This window comes from Anas acuta, chromosome 1 (genome assembly GCF_963932015.1).
Source record: "Anas acuta chromosome 1, bAnaAcu1.1, whole genome shotgun sequence".
Taxonomy (NCBI): domain Eukaryota; kingdom Metazoa; phylum Chordata; class Aves; order Anseriformes; family Anatidae; genus Anas; species Anas acuta.
In genome coordinates, this window is record NC_088979.1 from 159,915,176 (window position 1) to 159,939,631 (window position 24,456).

The following is a 24,456-nucleotide window of genomic DNA, read 5'->3' on the forward strand; positions in this document are numbered from 1 at the left end:
GTTTGCCTATCTAGATGCCTACAGAAAATTTGTAGAAATCTTTTTATTGTAAGTTAAAATGAATACCTTTGCATGAAGTTCTATCATTATTTGATGTGGCTGAATCATAGTAAGAGGAGAGAAGGAATAGGTGATATAAAAAGTGAGCAGGAAGAAATAAAAACAAAACTACTAAAAGGGACATCAGATGTGACCACACCACAGTCACTAAAGTGCACCGAAGTATTACACAGTACTGACCAAGGTAGCTTTAAAAAAAGGCTACCTACTTATATACAGACAATACCAAAAGGTTGTGAAACTTGCCCCTAAAACCAGAGCAAATTAGTCTATTCTATGTTGTATTTTCATACCAATTCTCAAGCTAGAGGCAGTTTAAATTTCATACTTGCCATTTTTGTGCTTTAAGACCTGTCAATTAAATTAGCACTACATTGAAGCTAAGTATTACGAGTATCTTTTTAAATATAATAGGCCTGATTTTACCCTAAATCCTGAATTATTTCAGAAGTCTATTAAAATGTTTATACTGTGCTTTTATACTTCTCTGTTAATGTTTGTAAGAATCTTTGTTAACATGAAAGAAACTGAATGAGAAAACTGAAATTTAACTACTGAGTATGCAAACTATCATTAAATATATAAAGTAAATGGAAAAATTAGAAAATGATTTATAAAGCCCTTTAGCAATAATAATGATGTTTCTTCTACCTATTTTATGTGCAGATACTTCAAATGAAAACATGATTTTTTCAGGATTATAGTTCAACTCTAATGACATGAATTTAAAAGGTGGAATTAGGATTATTATTTTAATTTCATATTATTTTGCAAGAGAGATGACTTCTCACACAGTAAAATACAACAAATTAAATCAGAGGCAGACAGCACCTATTATTTTTAATACTCACAAGATGGGTGTGTCAATCTACTTTTTTGTAGATTGAAGACATTTGTATTGTTCATTTAAAAGTTTACTTTTTCTGCCTACTGCATCAGCATAGGGAAAAGTATGGAGGAAAACTGCATCATGAGTCTGCAATGTTGCCATGATCACCTAGTTCAATTGTATCTTTGACCCTTTTATGATCTCTTCCACAGCAACCCATCTAGCTCTTAAGACTTCTAGTCATTATCATCACTTTTTTTTTTTTTTTTTTTTTTTTGTAACAAAAACAGCATTCATCCTCTTTCATGCTTCTGAGTCCTTAAACTCCTGAAATTATCCCAACAGATGTGATCGTATTTCAGAAGCTGTGGCCAACTCACTTACAAGCTATGGCAGAGGTGACCACTGTGAAGACAGCTCTTATAAAACAAAGAGATTTTTTTTAGAATAAACTGTCTGATAACATTATAGCCCCATTATACACATATCTAGATAACCAGGCAGATAGAATCTGATATGATTTACATTTTAGTCTTTAATTCCATATGAAAAGTCTCCTCACTTGAGATTTTATATCCACCTCTATTAATGGAGATAAATTTAGAAAATATGACAGTCAAAACCCTATCAAAGCATCCATGAGACTTCCATCATAAAAAATATTCTTCTTAACCTTCCCACTGCACTGCTCCACCTTCCTAACAGGATATCAACTCTGTACCCTGCAGTCTTCCCTCATCACCTCTCTGTTACGATCCCAATCTATATCATCTGCATCCTCCTCTCTCCTAGTACACATTTCATCTTCCCAGAAAATGATTAAAATTCTGTGCTTTCTAATATTTCTTACCTGGTATTCCTACCAAGCAAAGCACACCAAGCACCAACTGTTGCACGGATGCATAATGTGTTTAATCTAACTCTGAATATAATTGTAAGCCTAATATCACAGTGCAATGGCATGCAATATAGAAGTTCAATTCTGAAATACAATGCTAGTTGTCAACATAGTGTTTTCCTATTTAGTGCAATCTGTCTCTTCAGCACTTTCTCTCAGGACTAACTAGTCCTCCCACAAGTTGGGTACTGCTTCTAGTACTACTTCTTTCTACACATGTTCAATGTACAATTCAGAAACATTGTAAAATAGAGACAATACTGACATTTGATGGTATAAGAAATAATTAATATGAATCCATATTTAAGAACTAGGTATTGTTATGTTATTACTACTACAATTACTATTGGGTCACCAAATCTAGTTCTTCATAAGAACAGGCATTAGTGCTGCAAAACTTCAGTACTAAAGAGTTGAGAGACCATCGATGGGCATGGCCTGAAGTATAGGTTCCAAAACAGCTCTTAGCGTTTTAGGACACAAAATTAAAAAAATAAAAAAATAAAAAAATAAAAAATAAAAGACTGTATGTTACAGTAAACTGGAAAGAGAGATTAAGAATGCTTCAGTTGTCCTTTGTTTTTTCATCTCCATAAAGTTCTTTGGGTGAAAATACCCAGAAGATCCTCTGATAAAACTAACATTCATGAAACTGATACAATAGTTCCTGAGTAATCCAGATGGTGTAACATCTGCTACTTTTCAATATAATATTCATTATTTGCAGTAACACATTTCTCACTGATAGCATGAATGACTACAAAATAATGATTTTGTAATAATTCTGCTTCTGAGAAAACATAAAATGGTGATAGACTGCCATTAAGTTTGGTATGTGAAGCCTTGTGCAAAGCCTACTGAAGTCAATGAATGAATATATGATACTGCCTTAGAACCAATTTAAGGAATATATTTCTTAATATGACCATTTGCTTAATGTTTATGAGTTTTAGTGCTAATTTTATTACAATAAAAATCATGTCTTTAATTAATTGCTAGAAAATAAAATAGATTGTCAAAGTATTTTTAGAACCAACTTACTTTTTGCTAGCAATGTGTAATTATAACTGTCAGAATCCTCTGGCATCATTTTTCAAGAACAGATATGCAGTAATTTAATTCTTTGTTTTGGAAGCCTAGTATTATATTAAGCTACATTTTCCTATTCTGTTCACACTACTAACATGTAAAGTTTTAAAATGCAAGCCTTCTATTTATTTATTACATCTATCTATGTCACATTGTAAGACACACAAACCTTTAAAAAACAAACCTTATAATGAAACTGTTAAGAAATAGAATATGTACCTGTCAAAAGTTTAAATGCAGTTTAAGTTTTCAGATATTGAAAACTAAATACAGCCACGTTTTGTTTGGTATTTACATATGAGCATAGATTTTTTTTCAACATGGTCTCCAAGTGATCAGTTACTGTTTTTCCCTGCAGTGAGTGCATTAGTATTTCTAATTAGCTACCAGGAACACAAACCAGATTTGTTCAGTCTGTATGTAGAATGCTAATAATAAAAAAACTGAGAGCACTAATTTTGCTGTCAATTCTATATCCTGGCAATTACCTCTTATATAGGCTGCACTTTTCTTATGTTAATTAGTGATGTTTCGAGACATTTAAATTGTGGGAAAACTTTTTTTTTTTTTTTTCCCCAAGAAAAAGCAATGAATTTTGACTTTTTTTTTTTATAGGAGAAAAAAAATAAGTTTCATTATTCATTTGAGTTGGCCAGTTAACTTCACCTTCCACTGTATGAGCAAAGCTATCCATATGTGGAACTGTTGCATGGACTGGAGTCTGTAAAACTGTCTTCTGATACTAAAATAGCCACGGGTCTTGATTTTCAGTTTATATGTTTTAGAAGACACAAGCACCCTGTAGAGAAGAGACACAAGCAAAAGGCAAAACCAGCAGGTATTTCAGCAAAAGCACTGTTTTTATAAAATAAATTGCCTTAGTACACAGCTCTTTGGTAGCAGAGATATGAATAGGTGCATGATTTTTTCATACTTTTACCCAGCATGGCTATACAAGAAAATATTGCAGCAGAGACCCTATCTAGGTATTTTCATGTTTTGGGGACTGCAAAATGCTCCTGTTTTAATTATGGTCACCTGTGAATTCTTAGCTGATCAAAGACGAGGAAAGGAAAAAAAGAGCTTTAAATCCTATCATTTTCCCCCTCCAGGTACAAGAATGGTACACTCAAGAAAATGAGATAAAAGCTTCAGAGTTATTATCTGTATGTGCAGAAAAGTTACACTCCATTAGTTTATGCTAAATTCACGTTTTATTTTCTTCACCACTAAAAAGAATAAACGTTTTAATTTTTCCTTTCATTGCATCTACGCATCTTCTTATTAAAATGTCTTCTTATTGCCTCAGTTTTTACTTAAAATAAGATAAATAACATTTACTTCTACAGCCCTGTACAGAATATTCAGAAATAAATAATAAAAATATAATTGCATAACAAACATTACTTCAAAAATCAATGTGTGATATCAAGTATTTAAAGCCAGGAAAGACAATGCCAGTGTTAGAATTTCAACATTTCTCATTGTACAAACTCCAACAATCCCATACCTTTTTAATATGTAATTTCTCAGTTTTTCATATTACAGAATACGATCTGAAGAGTACTTAATCTAATTAATATATTTCAGAACAAGTTAAGAACATAAAATGGTTATTTCTGATCTACCACAATATTCAATATAATGGACCAATGAAATTTTGCTGTAGATTTAACACAGAGCTAGGAGACTTCAAAGAATTTGGTATATTCAATTTGTAAAAAAAATGATTAGATTGATACATTTTGTGGAAGTTTGGGGTTTATTGTCCACTTTCTATTTAATCCAAGAGGAGGAGCAGTTAAGCACCTCTTAACCTAGCAAAAGTGGAAACATGAAATCCACCTACAGGACTCCTGAGAAATATGCTGCTCGGGGACACAAGGAGCTCTGCAGCTCCCCCTATTCCCTTTATTTTCTAGAAGACCCCTCAACATGAAGCAATGAAGATTTTGTCCTGTTCAGGGGAGGTTATTCATTTTGTGATTTGTGCAGTGCAATGGGCACATTTCTTCTGCAGGCACTCAAGACTGCGAGCTCTGCACAGCAATGACTGTGTTCAGGATAAAAGCAAGCAAGAAAGCAGCAGCCGTGTTCCAGTCCTGTTATTTTACTGGTTGCTTAGGCAACCCAGCTCCACTACTGATAACATGGTAAAGTAATCGCATTGAATGGGAATCCACCCAATTTGGAATCAGAAATATCCAGTTTATGAAGTAGTACATTTTTTACATAAGATGAGAAACTTTTGTTGTTGTTGTTGTTGTTGAATATTTTACACCAACAAAACTGGAAAAGAACTGATATCAACAACTTTAATTCTTTCCAAAATGCATTGAATGATTAGGAAAGCTGAATTTTAAACTCATTCAACCAAAAACACTCACTGATATCAGCCTCATAATAAGTGAAGAATTAAAATGTTTTGGATTAATTTCTGTAATAGGTACGTGCAAGAATTATAGAAGCAATTCTCTTAAAGGTCGGACCAGATGATCTCAGAGGTCTTCTCCAACCTAAATGATTCTGTGACTCTATGATTCTTACCAACTTCAGAGGAAGTTTTATATCGGTAAGATGTAATGGATAAGTTTTTGAGCTTCTTGAACTGAATGACCCAGCTGATGTCCCAAAGAACAGAGCATAGGTTTTGCAAAATCATTGCAATCTAAATTTGGTACTGTTGTACCAAATCAAGGTGGTCATAGCACCGCCTTTGATTTTGCTGATGGGGTTCTGGTGACATCTCAGAAAAAAAAATACAGTAATCTATACTTTCTAAATATGTAATAATAATGGAATAAAGAATAAAAATTGTAGCATTAATATTACCTCCTCCACAGTAATTTAAGAATACTATTTACAGTAAAGTTAGTTTTAATTTTAGCAGTCATCCTCCAGCATAGTCTTCCTAGATAATCTGGTTTTCATTTAAACAACTGAGTATCATTTGACACAGAAATCAAGGTAATTGGGATATGCTACGCTAGAAGAACAACACAAACAAATAAAGAGCTGAAATGGGTTGGTTCATAGCCAAGAGCTCCATATTAAGCATATTCTATTGAATTTGAAAAATAGCAGATGAGTGGTCATTCTTTGTCTTTTACAAAGTGATGGTCTCCATTTAAACAACAGAAGACCAGTGATAAAAATGTTAGGAAAACAGTGATTAATGCCCAGCAACTACATCTTAGAATAAGTTACTTTCAGTACATCAGATATAGAAGAATAATCTTAATCATAGCAATGAGGCAAATATGAAAGTAAATACTGAAGCTGCTAAATGTTCTTCTTTACATAGTTTAGTTTAACTGTAAAATGGTAGGACTTTGCATTTAACCCAGTGATATGCCTAAAATACTGTTTTTCTGTATAATTTCTACTAATAAATCTGATAATAAATATGTCATCTATTACAGGGGCTGCATATTTTTATACTTAACGTAGACATGAGTTTATGTCTCTGTAAATAGAAAACAATTTTTAGTTTTCTGCTGTGTCATAGCCTACAGTCAAACATTCCTGTACTGCTGGATATATGCCCTTCCAACTATCTTAATTTGATGTAAATACTCAAGAATTCTGGATCCATATTTCAGCTTTTAAGAGAAATAAAAATTACTATGTCTTTACTTATTTATTAATTTATTTATTTTAATTTTAAAATATTGGTGCTGTGAGAACATTAGCTTTGGCTGCCTTATAAAATGAATTCTAGTCATCTCCATATTTCCTTTAGTTTAGGTTTTCCTTCAGTCTTAAAATAAATAAATAAATAAATTAATTAATTAATTAATTAATAGAACAAAAAAACAAACAGGAACCTAGGAACTCATAACAGCACCTTTGTTTCCCAAAATCAAACTTAGAGCCTTACATTGCTTGCTTTCACAGTGCTGTACACAGAAAAGGATGCAATAATACACCTTTCGAAATGCACAGGAATAAATTAATAATTAGAAGCACAGACTTCAACTACTTTGATCAAATATCATGAACACATTTTAACTACTCCTATCAGGCAGCTACCTCTGAAGAACACAATGGAAACTATTCATCAGAGTATGAGCAACATTATTATTATTTTTTTTTCCCATAGAAATTAAAAAATTTACTTCCCTTGCTTACTATTTTAAATAGACAAACTATTATGATTTATATGGGTGAAACTGTAATCAGCTTTTGAATGATGCATGAGCAAGGAGATGAATAGGATCAGTCACAGTTGAAGTCCTTTCACTCTTTATTTTTCATCAAACACTAAAGTTCCATGTTGGAAATCCTGGGAAAATAGAGCATGTCTATGCAGGGGCATGCGTGAGCATTTGCTTAACTTAGAAGAATCTTCCTCTGCATAGAGTTTATAGATACTTTAATTATGAAAATATTTTTTTTTCTTTTTTTCAATGTAAGTCACATTTGACAAAGAGTGTGCCATTTATTATATGAATTAATTCTGATTATTTCACTGATAACACCAATCTAAATCAGTATGTTTCTGTTGTTTAATCAACTGAGCATTACTTGCATTGACTCACAGTTGACATAAAGCACATTTCAAATGTTAGATAACAAAATATTATGCAAATTTTGGAAAAAAAAAAAAGTCCAGTGGTAACCCACAATTCTGTACTATAGACAGCAAAACAATTTACACTGATGAGTCTATTGCAGTGTTAAGAAATTTGAAGAAGATTTATATTAAATTGTTATCTCAAACTGACTCAGATATTTCAAACCCAATAACAAATCATTTGATTAAGAATATATATATATATATATTTTGGAAACTAATACATCAATAGACTACAAGAACTGCTTACACTGAAGGAAATGTCTCTGAAACTAAATTAACAATGACAGTTGCTTCATAAGGGCATAATGTTTTACTGATATTTCCCTGAAGAAAGCTCAGTTTCATGATAATGTAGCAAAAATAGGTCAAAACTTGAAAGATGAGGATATTATACTGCAAGTTTTTAATGCAGGGAAAAATCAAATTTCCACCTGCAATTTTTGTGTTCATTTAATCTTCCCTGTAATAAATTACAGTATAATTGGCAGTGATTACAGTACATTGCAATTTTCTTTTTAAAGATGCAAAAAAAGCTTCATGAACACAGCAACATTTTGAGTATCAATTTAAATTCCTTGGAGTGAATTTTTGCCATCTGGGAAATGCTTCACACTTAACTTATTTTCAGTAACTCTTTGCAAAATATCAGAGCAGCACAGTTTTCACCAAATCTTTCTTTATAACAAATCTATAATTCCAATATGCTATCTAGTTAAAAAAATGCAGAATCACACTTAAACCATAATTGGTATAACTTTTGTGTCTGTTTTGCTTATTCAGAATTTGAAGCTTACAACAGCTTTAATAAATTCCTCATCTGAAAGGTACATTTCTATTGTTAACCACACTTTTCAAGACAGCCCGCACATTTATTGTGCATTTCCAGTTCCAATCTGGTTCCAGACAGAAGCAAACTCACTAAAAGATAATCCCATAAGAAACTATCCTATATACTTTCATTTCCCAAATATTACGGCACATATCATTAAATATCGCAAACACCTTTCACGTTTTGGATAAGCATATTCTATCCTATTACTCTCCCAAACATTGTATTCTGAAGTATGTAGCAGTGCATCCCTTTTATTAATTCCAGAAATCTGGATGCTCAGAAAAGCATGTCAGATAAATTTTCCTACGTTTAAGATGTTTATTTTCAACTGCACTTTAGCTTTTATACCATCAGTCAAAAATCACAGCTAGTTTATGCAGACAAAAGCTCCAGTGATAGGTCATTAAAAGGTAATGCATCTTCCCAACTTCAAACTAGGAAGGCACTGTGATATTTGTACTAAATCTGGGAAGTCTGAGAATAGAAAGGTGGCAAAATAAATAGCTTCAAAGATACACTTTAGCTACTGATGAAACACTTTTGGTATCCTGGAAAATCCTGGAACTGTCTCCAACATGATCCAGAGGTCCCCTCCTTAGTGATACCATGTCCTGCCTTCACTTTATATGAAATGTCCTTATAAATTTCCTTATAATCCTTACTAATATAGGAAGACATAACTGACCCTGAAGCCCTCAGCAACAGAGAATACGCTTCAATGCAATGATCTCATAATATTCCAAAATTCATAATTTTACAGGAAGTGGGTAATAAAATGTTCAGAAAACTAGATAGTAGCAATGTGACTGTAGCTGTGATGGTCTAAACTAAATGTCTCCTTCAAACACAACATAATTTTTCATTTTCTATTTATATACTGTTCTGAATCTACACAGGGCCAGACTGCATACTGTTCCTGATCTTCTGTGCATGTGTGAAAGCCTGCCATAAGACCTTGCACCAACTAGCAAGACAGCTGTTCAAGAACAGCAGACAGCAAATCTCCCTGAAAAATTTTCATGCTAGCAACTGAAGAAATAAACCAATCCTGTTTTCTTTTGTCACATTATACATTACGTATATGACAATACCAAGCAAGAAGATAATAGACTCTATTAAGGCTCAAAGTATTTTGCACAAACTCACGCTCTTAAAAGATCAAAAAAAAAAAAAAAAGGAAATAGAGTAAGTTTTTCAAGCACCTTTGTGCTTACCTAATAGCTACCTATCCAGCAGGATTCACAGAAACTTCTTCATTGGCATAATATACATGGCATAATAACAACAGACCCTCTTCTTTCCTAGAGCAGATTCTACCCAACCAACACCCAACACAGATCATCTTTAATGCACCTTATTCAGAAGAGATTGTGACTCTGTGCCATAATTTAGCCCATAACATTTTCTGAGTTCTAAGTGCTAACCTTAAAATTAGGAATTTCGTATTATTCTGGTTTTTAAAAGTGTATTTTTCACAAGCAGAGATTGACTTCACAAAGAAGCCACAGAGAATGAGTTATTTCATCTATGGGTAGAAATAATTTTGCTTCTGGCATACACTTCAAAGCAATTTTTAGAATCTGAAACAGAAATAAGTGATGTACTGTGCTAAAATGCCCCAATTTGATCTCTAGCCCTAAAAACACAGGAAGCATGCAGATTTAAATGCTTTTTTTAAAACAGAATAATCCCAGTTAAGTGTGCCAATGCAATTCAAATCCGTTTTAAGTCACTGTTCTGACCTATCATGCACATATTCTAGTTTAGAATTATAGATTTAGTTCAGAATTATATCCCACTGGTTTTGAACTAATGTATTTGCCTCTGGTGTTATTAGAAAGAAACAGGTTCCACACTGGTAATTTTTAATGTATTGGAGTCTGATTATATCTAAAATCTGCTAAACTTGGTATGAATATTTCCACTCTTACCAATAAGCTTTAGATCAGGCCCCTAGAGAATTTTAACTGGTAATTTGCTTTCTGAACACATTTCTTACTGAATTAAAAGATTTTCACTATCAAGTATTACATCTACTACATCTACATATTACATTTCACTATCTACTATTACATCTTCTGAAGATAATTATAACTACAGATATCTTAACAAATATTTTATTTTTCAAAATATATTTTCAAATTTGGGTCTACAGAGTGAACTCAAAGAATTATATAGTCTATGTAACTACTGAAAGGTTTCTCAACAGTTAGCATGGATTCACCAATGTAAGTCATGCCAACCAACCCAATAAGCATCTATAATGAAATCACCAGCCAGATGGATGAGGGGAGAGCAGTCCATGTTGTCTTCCTGGACTCAGTAAGGCCTTTGACATTGTTCTACAAAAGATTCTCACAGAGAATCTGTTCAGGTAAGGGCTGGATGAGCAGACAGTGAGGTGGATCAAGAACTGTCTAGATGGCAGGCCCAAAGGGTAGTGGTCAGTGGTGCAATGTCTATTTGGAGGTGAGTAATGAATGGAATACCCCAGGGGTCAATACTGAATCCAGCCCCGTTTAACACATTCATTAACGATCTCAAAGTGGGGTAGAGTGCACTCTCAGTAACTTCACAGACCACATGAAACTGGGGGGAGAGGCTGCCTCACCAGAGGGCTGTGCTGCCATCCACAGGGACCTCGACAGACTGGAGAGGTGAGCTGACAAGAATCTCATAAAGTTCAGCAAGGAGAAGCAAAGAATCCTGCACCTGGGGAGGAACAACCCCAGGCACTGGGATATGGTGGGGGCCATCCAGCTGGAAAGCAACTCTGGAGAAGGACCTAAGAGTCCTGGTGGACACCTGGTGAACATGAGTCAGCAATGTGCCCCTGCCACTAGTAAGGCTAATAGCCTTACTATTCTTATCATAGAATGATAAATGAGAAATTCTTATCATTCTTATCATTCATCTCATCATAGCAAGGCTGTGTTAGGCAAAGTATTGCCAACAGGTCAAGAGAGGTGATCCTTCCTCTCTACTCAGCATTGGTGAGGCTCTACACCTGAACTACCATGTCCAGTTCTGTGATTCTGTGCTCCTGAAAAGAATGGATTAAACTAGAGAACATATGAAACTACAAGATCAGGAGCGTGGGGTATTCAGCTGCTGACGTGGAAAACAGAGGCTTAAATTTCTGCTCGGCTTGTGTACTTGAAACTAGGATTTTATACCATAGATAAATATCCTAACCACTGAGTTGCTGATTATTTGCTTCATCTTTCTTCTCTTCTCTTATTTTGACCTACTTCATTTTTCTTCTTTTCTCACATGGTTTTGACAGGCAACAGTATTCCTGAGTGGGAATAAAAAATACTTCTAAATTTCCCACCAGATGTTAGCATAATCATATCACTGACATTTACTTAAGACAACCACTGGACCTACTGCCATATGTTTAGTTTATTTCAGGCTTACATCACAAGTTTTCGTGAAGGGTATAGTGAATGCTAAGGAACAAATTTCTATTAGATGAACATTTATTTGCTCAGAAACACAAAAATATATTTTTTCCTGTACCAACACTGTCATTATCCTTGGGTTATCAGATGTAGGACTAGAAAGACTGATAGATGTACAATATAGTTAATGTTCTTTTACCGTTTTCCATATTTTTTCTTATTACTATATTTTAATTAAAGTACTTGGTAATTATTTGTTTAATTCACTTACAGATAAGATGCTAAATGTACAAGACATATTTTCTGTGTTGTTGAAGTGGAGCTAATTTATATACAGATTGATGGATTTCATTGGTTGAAATTACTGTAGCTGAGTATCAATATATGAATATGTCTTTTAGTAGCATAAGTGGTCTTTGTGGTTGTGACACAAAAGAAAAGATAGGAGGGAAAGCTCATAAAATAAGCAAGCTTGTTTATAAGTCCAAACAAGAGTGTGTATATAGCTCCCAGAAAAGGAAATAAATTCCCATTAGGAAAACATAACACAATATGTATCTATAATGAGAAGTTATAAAATGATTCAAGGAATAATCACCTGTGATTATTTAAATAACAGAAGGTGAATAAAGGAAACAACTATATTATACTTTCTAATTATGTTGATTATTTATGTAGTGCAATCCAATGTCACCCATGGAGTAATAAAGAAAGTGTAGTCTAGACCAAAATACATGACATTATAAAACTTATGATCTTATGTCCTTAAAAAAACTGAAGATCTAAAATACACAGTAAGTGTGTATACTTGATCAAGATTCCAAGTAACCACTGTCATATAATATTCTTGCTTGGATATTATTGTATGTATTACATTTTTTGATAGTGGTTTGCTTTAGCTGCTAGAGAAAAAAAAATTCCCCATGGCTACGGTTGCTATAGGGATGTACCAGTTGCTGCTATACTGTGGAAGACTGTTTTATAGGGAAAGAATATGTAAGAGTTCAGAATTTTCTGAAATCATGTTTGATTATTTCCTGAAATATGCATGTCTGATTATGACACTTGATTGGAACTCAAAAAAGGTCTTTTCAAAAAATTTTCTTAAAAAATTATGCAAGGCACTTAACCCCATAGTGCTGCTCACCTTATCTTTAATTGAGATTGGGTGATATTGCTTCAGCATTTTTCACAGTTTAGATATATGGTATTGGGCAACAAGTTACTTGATCATCAGTGTTATTGTAGTAACTCTGTAGTAACTCTTATAGGCCATGAGTATATTCTTAGCACTCCTACATGGGTGGTAAGGAACAGTAGGAGATAGCTCTATCTCACTATAAAGTAAATTAATTTAATCTTTTTTTTTATATAGCAAAAAAGCATGAAGATTCAACAGCTCAGGTTAGGACTAGTTATTTTTCAAGCCACAACACATACATGCATATCTAGGCAGATCAGGGCTACTCTAAGTTCCACAGACTAGCGATATTTTTTTATTATTTTTTTACCCGTGGGATTTATTAAAATACAGTAAGCTCTGAAAGGGAGTACATCACTTAGGAAGGGAAAGCAAAAAAAGAAAAACTTGAATAAAAAAATCAAACATAGTGGGCGCAAGAGAATACAACTATATTGAATTAAAACTAAACTAAATTTTAATTAGAGTGGTACTAAAAATGTTACAATTATTTATTTACTTATTGGTACTTGTTTGGGTTTTCACATATAGCTTGAGGTTTTGCATGGAGGTTTTCTCTTAACAAATTAAGATCCCCAATGCAATTGTGCAAAGACATACTTCTCTACACATAAAGTCAAGCCACTTAAAGCCTGACTGATCTTAGGATCATGGATCTTATTATCAAAGCTACAAGTCACTAAGTGCATTTTTAAAAATAAATAAATGCTACAGCTAGCATTACAAATGTCAACAACAGTGACAAGCTCCTTGGTAAGATTATGCTGAACTCTGTGTTTGATTTGTTTGATAACACTGGAGATGTGTACTAGTGCCAATATGGATGCTGGGGAGGGAGGACTACAGAGAATCTTTTCAGAGATACCTATAATCACTAACATTCTTTTTAAAATACCTTTTAAAAATAACATCCTTGGGAGATGGATAATATTCTACTTTATGATTTATATAAGATGGACCTAGAGTTTTTTCTTAATAGCATACTTCATCATGATAAATACAAAGAAAAAAAAATACATAAATAATGCCTCTACAGAGTATGTGCTCAATTCTTTCATTTTTGTAAATTTACAAACAGTAAATAATTACTTATAAGCTCTACAGAAATATAGAAGTCTAATAAGCAAACATCAGCAAAAGTGAGAATAAGACTTTTCTTTCAAATGATTTTACAAAGGACTTTTCTTGATATGAGTAAAATAGTATCTCTAACTAGAAGAAGAAAAAAAAAGCAAAAAAAAAAAAAAGCAAAAAAAAAAAAAAAGCTATGATCCAGAAGAAAATTATTCTATGTTGCAGGAATTAAGAATTTTAATTCTATGAATTACAAATCTTAGTTCTATGAATGGTGCAGCTGACATGCAGAAAATGGCCATCAGCTGGTGTCATAGTCTTTCAGGTCCAAATCACACAAATTAAAGCTATATAACATCAGCAGTGGACTATTCTTCAGTTTTCTTGATTTTAAGTGATTGTAATTAAAAGGGGAAAATGGGGACTTATGGGGACTAGATGCTTAGTTTAATGTGGAACTCCTTGTAATAACATCTTGTGGATACAAAACTTATACATTGGGTCAAAGGAGAATGGAAAAATCCACAGAACATAAATCTGCTAAGGGTACTTAATACATAGGAAACATCTACTGCTTATGAGACCATTGGCCTGCAAATAGTTGAAGGGTGTAACAACATTGTGAAGAAGTGTCACTATGAATTTTTTTTTCAATTATGTGCTTCCCAAGGCATTTGGTTATTGTCAAACATAATACAGGGTAGATAAAACTTTACTGTTACACAGGCCAATCTTTATAATGCTTTTATTTTATGTCTTTTTGGTTTTATTAAACTTATGAGAATTTATTCAATTTGGTCTCTGGCAGTTTTCGTAGATTTTTCAGAGCATGGCTTTGTATCTTCCCCATACTTCACCATTTATCCCTATCCTCCTCATCTGAACAAGTCAAAACTCTCAGAGAACAGTACCCTCTGTGTACTTCTAAGAAGATAACAAGTTTCTTACTATGCAACAATTAAAAATAAATAAATAAATAACCACTTTGAATTAATACAACCCTACAATTAGAACTACATTATGACTTGAAATACAGAACAAACATTCATAAACAGAACTTACATGACCAAGTCCATAATTTATACTAGTTTATGTATTTTCAAATAAACGCCTTGATAACTTTAATTAGCAAGACATGATGTGCTTAATTTACGAGTTATGACCCCTCAGATTCTTTTCTAAAGAGCTACTGTCCAGGCCACAATTTTTATCCTGAATTTATGCAATTATTTATTTCTACCAAAGTGTAGAAATGTACACTTCTCCTGAGAGTGAGGCATATTTTTAAATTTTTTCAAATTTGTCAGTACATTTTTGAATTTGAAAACAAAACAACTATAACAACAAACTTAGATGAAAATATTTCACCCAGGTTTACAGAAAGATCTATTCATTCATTCTGAAATCAGTCAGAAGTGGCTCTGATTTATCAACCAGTTTCTGCTAAAAAATTGATTTTCGATGCTTCATTCAAAATTCTGGAATCCAGAATCTCCACTTAAAGCATAGTAGCTATTCCAGAATGAGGGAAATCTGGATTCAATTTTATCTTTCACTAAATGACATCAAACTTTCATTTTCTGCAACAATGTTACCACCTCCATAATACTCTCATATGTGCCTCTTTTACATGTTCAACTAGAACTGGTTATGAAATACATAGTTAAGTAGTGAATTAATGAGTGAAACTGACTCTGCCCTATTTGTTAGATATTCACCAAGGGTATAGAAGATTTGCTTTCCCACTAAAATAAAACAATATTGTTTATGTTGTAAAATAACATAAAAAGAGAGATTTATTACAGCAAATAATAGTAGCATTACAACTGGATAGCAAGGAAGGATAAGCAGAAAATGGTGTATAGAATCATAGAATCATTCAGGTTATAAAAGACCTCCAAGATCATCAAGTACAACCGTTAACCTAGCACTGTCAAGTCCTCCACTTAAACCATGTCCCTAAGCTCCACATCTACACATCTTCTGAAGACCTTCATGGATGGTGACTCAACTACTTCCCTGGGCAGGCTGTTCCAATGCTTCACAACCCTTTCAGTGATTTTTTTTTTTTTTTTTTTTTTTTCCCTAATATCCAACCTAGACCTCCCCAGCACAACTTGAGGCCATTTCCTCTTGTTCTATCACTTGTTGTTTGGGAGAAGAGTGACTGCCACCCTGCTACAACCTCCTTTGAGGTAGTTACAGAGAGCAATGAAATCTCCTCTAAGCCTCCTTTTCTCTAGGCTAAATAACCCCAGTTCCCTCAACTGATCCTCATAAGACTTGTGTTATAGACCTTTCGCCAGTTTTATTGCCCTTCTTTGGACACACTCCAGCACCTCAATGTCCTTGTAGTGAGGGGCCCAAAACTGAACACAGTATTCAAGATGCAGCCCCACCAGAGCTGAATACAGGGGGACAATTACCTGCCTAGTCATGCTAGCCACACTATTTCTGATAGGACGCTGTTGGCCTTCTTGGCCACCTGAGCACACTGCTGGCTCATATTCAGCTGGCTATTGACCAATACCTCCAGGTCCCTTTCCACTGGACAGCTTTCAATCCCCCAGCCTGTAGCATTGTATGGGGTTGTTGTGTCCCAGGTGCAAGACCCAGCACTTAGCCTTGTTGAACATCATACAGTTGCCCTTGGTCCATCCATCCAGCCTATCTGGATCTCTCAGTAGAACCTTCTTACATTCAAGCAGATGAACTCTCCTACCCAACTTGGTGTCATCTGCATACTTAATGAGTGAACTTAATGAGTCTTTTTAACTCAGTAGCTTAACTTTTTTTTCCTTGAAAGGCACTCCACAGACAAAATAGTACACATTTTATTTATGATGTAAATCATACTTTTAGCATACTTTTCAGATTAAAATTTAAATTGATTAAACAATCACCATGTATCTCCCCTCTTGCATTGTATCAAAAATTACGTATAAGCAGTTGCATACAGACCTGAGATTCCTCTCAAATTGCACTAAAATGTAATCAAGTTACACCAATGAAAATATTAGAATTTAATTTCTTTTTCTGATTACTGAACCAATGAAAAGATTAGAATTTAACTTATTTTTTTGATTACTGAACCAGCTCCACTTACAGGTAATACATAGAAAAGTTCACTATTACCTACATTTCATGTATGCAACAAACTCAAAAGGAACAAAATATAGAGAAAGCGCTACAGATTTTTAGAACAATTAGTTTGTTATCATCTAAACTGAATGAGTAGGTTGCTGCTGGAAAACAAACAAACAAACAAACAAAAACAGATTAAGAGTAACAACCAAAATGCAAATTTGCTCTGAACTTTTCACCTAGCAGACATGTCTTAAGATCAAAAATACTCTCGATAGATATTGATAATCAACTTTAAAATTCCAATTATGTTTGAATTAAGTTAAGTTGTGTGAGACTTGCAGATTTTATTTTTAACTGCTTCTGTTTCATACTAAAATTTAAAAATCACAATCATATAGTTGAGTTACACACACAGGCAGTAAGAAAGAGAAACAGAAATTGTCTTTCTCTTATGGACTTAGGATAAGAGAAAACAAATAAAAGCTTTACCTTACTGGTTGGTATACACTACAGAAATACTGGTAAACCTTTGTTTATTATTATTATCATTATTATCATTATTATTATTATTATTTTCTTAACTGCAACTCACTATGTATGCTCAAAGGACTAAAAATTATTATTTTTAAAGGCACTTTTTTGCCAGTTCCTTCCATTCTAATCATCTCATATAGGCCTCAGAAATACAGATGTTGAACAGAAAACTTTCTCTAAGATAGAAACATTCTGGAAGGGAGAAGAAGAAGCTCCAAATGAGCTCTTTAAAACTTTTTTTTATAGGTTTACTGTTGCAACAGTCAATGTTCTTATTTTATAGTATGATGATCCACTGTTACGTTTCTGTTCTGTCATCTTACAAAGAAAAGGGGATGTGTACAACTCAATGCTATGTAACAGATTTTTAATAGTGCAAATAGACATGTAGCCAAGCAAGCATACATTACTTTATGATTTTACTTTAAGGGAAAAACAGAGTCAAAGAAGTGACCTGAAACTACCTGTAAGCTAGTTAGTGTTCATAGGGATCCTGAGGGAATTATTCCCCTATTTTAAGACAGTCTCTAAGAAATTCTCACTGCCAGCATCATCATAGCATTGCTCTGTTTCCTACCTCCCTGCTTGCCAGATTGAGGCCCAAGTACTTAGGTTTCCACAATTAGTAACTGCTTTCCACTTATTATATGGGTTTTGTTTCCCTTATTGTCAACATTTAATTGCTAATTAGCCCTATTCAGAGAAAGCAAACATGGGGGAAAGGAATAAATCCTCTAAAGAACAGTCATTTGAAAAAAAGTCAGGTACGCATTGCTCCGTGCATGCTTATCCACATGGGGTCAGATGGTTCGGAAGTTGATTTGAATAGAGATAAGCTGTTCATGTCACTTCTTATTTTATTAAGACATCCAATGCTATTTCTGACAGCAGGACTTAGAGGTCCCATCTACAGGGTTTTTTTGTTTTGTTTTGTTGTTTTTTTTTTTTTTTCCTTCAATATGTCTTCTTGAAATTCTTTTATTTTCATATTAGTTTAGTACCAACTTAGCAATCAGAATATCCACATAGTTAGTGATATAGAAGACAGTATGTTTGGAAAGCAGCTTCAAACTAACATCTGCTAAGAGGGTTTAGTCTAGATAATTCATTTAAGCCTGAGATGAGACTGAAAGGTAACACTGTATTGTAATTACTGAAGAGCTCAGTAACACAATCATGAAGTTAGATTGGAAAAATATAACTTTCTCCAGCAAGATTATTTTGAAGTTCAGGTGGGATGGAATTTAAGTCAGTTAGAATTGTATCTAACTTTTCATGCAATCACTAGTACAAAAGATCAGTTTCTTGCAAAAAGAAATATTGTTTTCAGACGGAACCACAAGAGCCACTTTTATTTACAGCTTTCCAGGTACCACTGCCATCAGATTTTTGGACATTATACACTCTGTGTTGAACACATTCTTTATAACACTGAGCTATAATTGCAATGAACTTTGTGAAGTAAGTTGTTATGAATCTGGTTGACAAATAAATGTTTACAGTATGAATTAACCCTACACTTCTCTATTCCTGTGAAACAGACTGTATCTTTGCCTTGGATAACCATGCAAAGAAGATGCTGGAATTAGAAGCAGCAAAAAGAAGGGCAACATAAGGAGACTGTAACAGCCCACATATGCTGGACAGCTGTAGGGGGACATAAAAGAAATGGTTTGAGACAGTACCAAGTACAATTCCCAGTAGCAGTTCCTGGAATAGCTCTATTGCTTCATATTAATTGCACTCAGTTGAACTTGGTTAAAAATTGACAGGGAGAAAAGGCATAACCTTAAAGATGAAGGCTCAAATTAACTTGGTTTGAAGAACATCTTAGCAGATTTTGGTGTATCATACTCTTGTAAGCAAAAACATGATGAAGAAAATGAAAAAATACAGAGAAAAGAGGCCTTAAATTTGACCGTCTCAGGCATTTCATCTGGAGTTGTTTCTTTGTTTGTTTGAGATGCTCCCTACCTAGAAGTGTCCATATGTAGAAGAGGAGAATGCTTTATTTATCAGCATTTGTTGACTATGTTTATTTTATTACATGGCAATATTCTCCCCTTTCTCTGTCACTGGAATACCATGAGGTTTAGGGATTGTCAACAGACAAAGACACTTAAAATACCCCTCTAGCAATGAAAGATATTTTTTCTTTGCATTCCCTTCATTTTGTATTTCACTTCTTGTAATCCCAAAAGTACTTATAATTGAAGAAACAATGCTTGAAGAGTCTATATAGATATCACAGTTTGATCTTATTAAATCAGATCATAATAAATGAGATGAGTAGAAATCTAGCATTGATAAATATGTGACCTAGTTTAAATAGTAGTCACATAAAGGATCATTCCTCCAGCACAATAAAGTTTGACTGCATTTAGGAATGAAATATAGCCAGTAATTTTAAACCAGTCCTCTGAACCAAGTTTCTAATACTTTTGTTTCTTTGCAACATATCTAAATAACTACAGTATTATGCTGACTATCGTGATTCTACTGAAAAAGAAAGAACCACAAGATTATGTTTAAGTGTAGGGCTGTTTTTGCTTTATAAATATCAGGCTTGTGAGACAGGACAATTTGATCGGAAATTTACTTTAAAGAAAGATCTGAAGGTACTTCTGAAGGAACCCAAGGTGTGACTCAAATAATATGTTTTCCTTATAGAACAAAAAAAATCACAGTCTACATATCAAAGACTGAATTCTTGAATTGTACACTTTGGATTGTTCTAAGGAGCAATGTGGACTTCTTAAATGAATGAAGTGATGTTAATACTAGCCAGAAAACAAGATGTAAAATGAATAAGAATTGCATTAGGGTACAACAGTGGAGACAGACTTTGTAACTAAGAAATAAACTCAGTAAAGACCTATAGGTACTACAATAAGATGAGGGAAAAAACTGTATGCTCTTTTGCAGATGAACGGTATGTAGAATTTACTGAAAACGTAGAGATTTTCATGAACTGAAAACACATATTGTAATGAGATTACAGACAACTGCTTACATTTTTGCTGCATACATGAACTTTGTAGACTATTTTCTGATCTGAAACGGAACACAAATATATGCAGAACTGTCTTTTCAATTTCACAACACAATTACATTAGCTCCATGAAGATGTAGGAAAGTTAATATGAGTTGGAGAAAGATCCTTTATTCTCACTGATTAAGCAGAAATGAAAAGCAGAGTGACAACTTCAGCTGCAAGTGTTGATTGCACCAAGCTGATATTACCAAGATATCCATGATTTTGCCATCTTTGATCTTTAAGACTTAGAGTTTCAAAAGAGCTTTGGGGATGCTCTATAATAAAGCATAGAGCTATGAAATTAGTCTCCCTGAAAGCCCTTACTGCCCTCTTCTGGAGTAAACGATCTTGCACATCTAGTGGTCCACTTTTTTTCAAAGTTATGTGAGGACCATCTCACTAATAAAAATCATCACCTGGTCTTCCATCTTTCATTTGTGTTGTCATAAAAAATGCCTGCCAAACATGTATTTAGATGATCAAGAAAATGATTAGCATCTCACCATGACAGAGGTACATGCAGTAATAACTTCCTCATGCAATGGAATGGACTCACTTTTGCTACAGAAATTTTAATGGTAGTAGCTGATATTTGCATTTACTGACTTTCAACTTGAGGTGAAATGCAACACTATAAAATCATGATCATTCACTCTGAATTCTAGAATGCTTCTATAAGGTCAATCTTCTAGCTACAAATAGAGTTGTAAAAACATGTATATATATACCATGCCAAAGCTGCATTCAAAGTCTGCTTTGTACATACTGGAGTAAGAAAGTTTCTGTCTACTTGCTGTGGCTTCTTCCACCCACTAAAAACATTCAAAACAAATAACAGATTTTTCACCCTTACAATTTAATTGCAGTCAACCTGATACTAAGGTATCTTCTGCCATTCATGCAGGCAACATACATATAGGCATTTTTGTTTAAACTGCTGTTGACAAAGTCATCTGACCCACAGCTAAAGCACATAATTACCATCATATATGGATTGTTCTCCAGCTAATTAATCAGAAAATGTTGCAATATGCCATCAGTAGGGTAATATAATGCTGTTGTTGTAGAGTTCAGTGTTTTTCTACTTGAAAGAAATATTCTCCTTGAATACCAGGATCCCTATTTCAACTCAGGGGATACAGGGAATAGTAAGCATTGAGTAAAACTGTCATCCCCAAATCTAAAATGGAATTTTCTCTGGTTCACCAAAAGGTACAAGAGATTGATTCCTCTTTGTCCGTAAACTATTGAGGTAGAGGTAAAATGCTGAAGATTTAAGAATTAGACAGAATTGTTATTTTGTTGTATTCATCTCCTGCACTCATCCTGAAGGAAACATAAAGAGCCTTGAAAATGAGTAGGGAAATACTAAAGCCTTATTTAGATGGCAGTTCCTGATTTAGAAATTCTGCAACAAGCATTTTGATTGTTTCAAGGAAGGCAACAGAACACTAGTAGCTGCAGTTACTATGAAAACGGCTTCTTTCTGTATGTTTTTCTTTTGTGTTCAGGCAGAAGAACCTTGAACTCAGTAAGTATGATAAAATATATTTTTTCCTTTTACTGATGTTTTTTAAAAAATCCCAAGACACATAGATGCCTAAGAATATAATGTAATAGGAAACACTCAAGTGCACACAAATTCTCAATTATTGAACTAAATAATTTTTTTCAAGATGCATATCTTCCTAGAATTTTCAGGACAAGTTGGCAATTCAGAGGATTATAATCAAGACACAGGAATTGTAATCGTTACAGTAGATCTGGAAAAGGAACAAGGAACTGTTCTGTGAAACAGTAACTAGTTAAAAAGAGCAGTAGAGAACACTGCTTCTGCTACTCCTTGCAAAGCATTATAATTCAAGGTTTGGCTTTTAATAGTCCAAGTGAGAGACAAACCTCAGCAACTTTTCTAAGAGAGACAGTACTGTTCTTTCTGGATTTTGCTATTCTCATTACAAGTTAGCATCCTTTGTCTTGTGCAGAAATCGAGCATCATCTATTTTGATTAAGGAATCAAAATAACCTCAATGATGAGCAAAATAAAGCCTTGGTCTTTTCATTTCACAGACTAAGACTGTGTCTAATCTCCTATTTTTTAAATAATTTTAGGTTATAAACTACCTCAGAATGGAGGATCGCACTTTTACTATAATATTTCATTTACTGATGGTAAATTAATGATTTATTTATGGTAAATTGTACTCTTGAAAAGCTTAGAAAAGATGGCCAGAACTTCAGTCATTTTTCCTTTGTTATTTTTTCTTAGCTTTTCAGAGACAGAAAAGGAAATTTAGCTTCCACTCAATCCATAAATCAAATCATCCATAATAGAAAAGTACAGTTCTAATGAGCATAAGATTACAGTTCCAGTTTCAGATCATACGAAATGCGGTGATTACAAGTTACTGAACACAATCCATTGTAGATATAACCAAACATGACAAAATGAAAGCAAATCCAGAAATTGTGAAGAAATTAAACAGAATTTTGCAACAGCAGAAATCTGGAGAAGTTCTTTATGACTCCAATGAAATTTCTTTCAGTTTTCTTAATTTTGTTTTTAAGCATCAGGATGTATTTAGTACCATTCAACTACCTGAAATAAAATTGTAATTACTAAAGAAAATTTACAGCAGAAACAGAACCCCCCGGCTGAAAGAACCAAATGACCCCAGATACCACTCAAATTAATTATTTCCAGTTAGGCTTGAAAAGTTTTGCTATAACCATGAAATTAGACACATTCTTTTATACGAATTAAAATTATGAATGCTTTCTGGACGTTTTAACTCTTTCTTCATAACAAAGTTCATTCTTGTCTTATTTCAAGACAGTTCTTTAACGATAAAGTTTTGTTTTCCTTTAACTATTAAATTTATTTTTATGATCATTTTAAAACACTAAGTTCTACAGATTTTCAGAATTTTCAAATTTTCAGAATTTTCAAAATATTTTAATATTATAGGTCATGTTAAATGAGACCCCTTAGTTGGGGGTCTCATTAAAAATTCAGGAATAATTATGTATATTTATAATAAATGTATTTCACTACTGAAGACAACAGCAGTTCCAGCATAAGCCCACAGAACTAGTTTTATTGTTGATAGGCAAAGTAAGCTTTCTTTCGATACCTGTAAGTTCTCTCTCTTCAACGCTGTCTTCCAGAGATCCAAAGGAATAATTAGGTGGACTGATTGCAGGTGTAGAAATAAAACTTGTACAGGCAATGGATGAGTTGATTTCAAAGTAGTCATGGCTGTGATTCATTCGGTGAAATTCCAGAGAAGATACTATTGATGTGCGCTGCTTGGGCTATAAGAAAAAGAAGTTTGGAGTAAAAAATATAGACTTATTCATGTATATTTTTTATCACTTGACATTTAGTAAACTTACTTAGGTTTCTGTCTTTTTACTGTTTTTATTTGGCCCAAAAGGTTATACTAGTAAAAACATTTTCATACAAGCTGTAGTGAATTAGAGATAATTTCTTTCAAAATTTGTATTAATCTTTATTAGAAAAAAAAAAAAAGTATTAAGTCTAATCAATTTAATTCAAAATAAGGCTTCACAACCTCATATGTAACTGGTATCATCTTTTGCTACAAAAGCAGCTCTGCACCAGCTGCATTGCTGGATACATCTTGAAAAACAATTAGATTACTTATGCCTGTATAAAGAAATGTACAAAATAATACCAAGCACTCATTACTCAAAAGCAACCCTCTACTGCTTATCCAATTTTTGAAGGGCTACCTTAATGTCAGCTAAAAAAAAAAAAAAAAAATTTTTTTTTTAATAAGTTTTCATGGAATGCATCTATACTAGTTTC

At 33.4% G+C, this 24,456-nt stretch overlaps 1 protein-coding gene across 6 annotated transcripts in view; it reads right to left on the reverse strand.

Moving 5' to 3' along the window:
* Positions 1 to 24,456, reverse strand: part of ANKS1B (ankyrin repeat and sterile alpha motif domain containing 1B) — a 433,040-nt gene that overhangs the window by 240,705 nt on the left and 167,879 nt on the right. For all 6 annotated transcript variants that reach the window (XM_068668850.1, XM_068668849.1, XM_068668847.1 and 3 more), the window contains one exon: positions 23,759 to 23,939. In XM_068668850.1, coding sequence (XP_068524951.1) covers positions 23,759 to 23,939 — 181 coding nt within the window. The remainder of the gene's footprint in view (positions 1 to 23,758; positions 23,940 to 24,456) is intronic.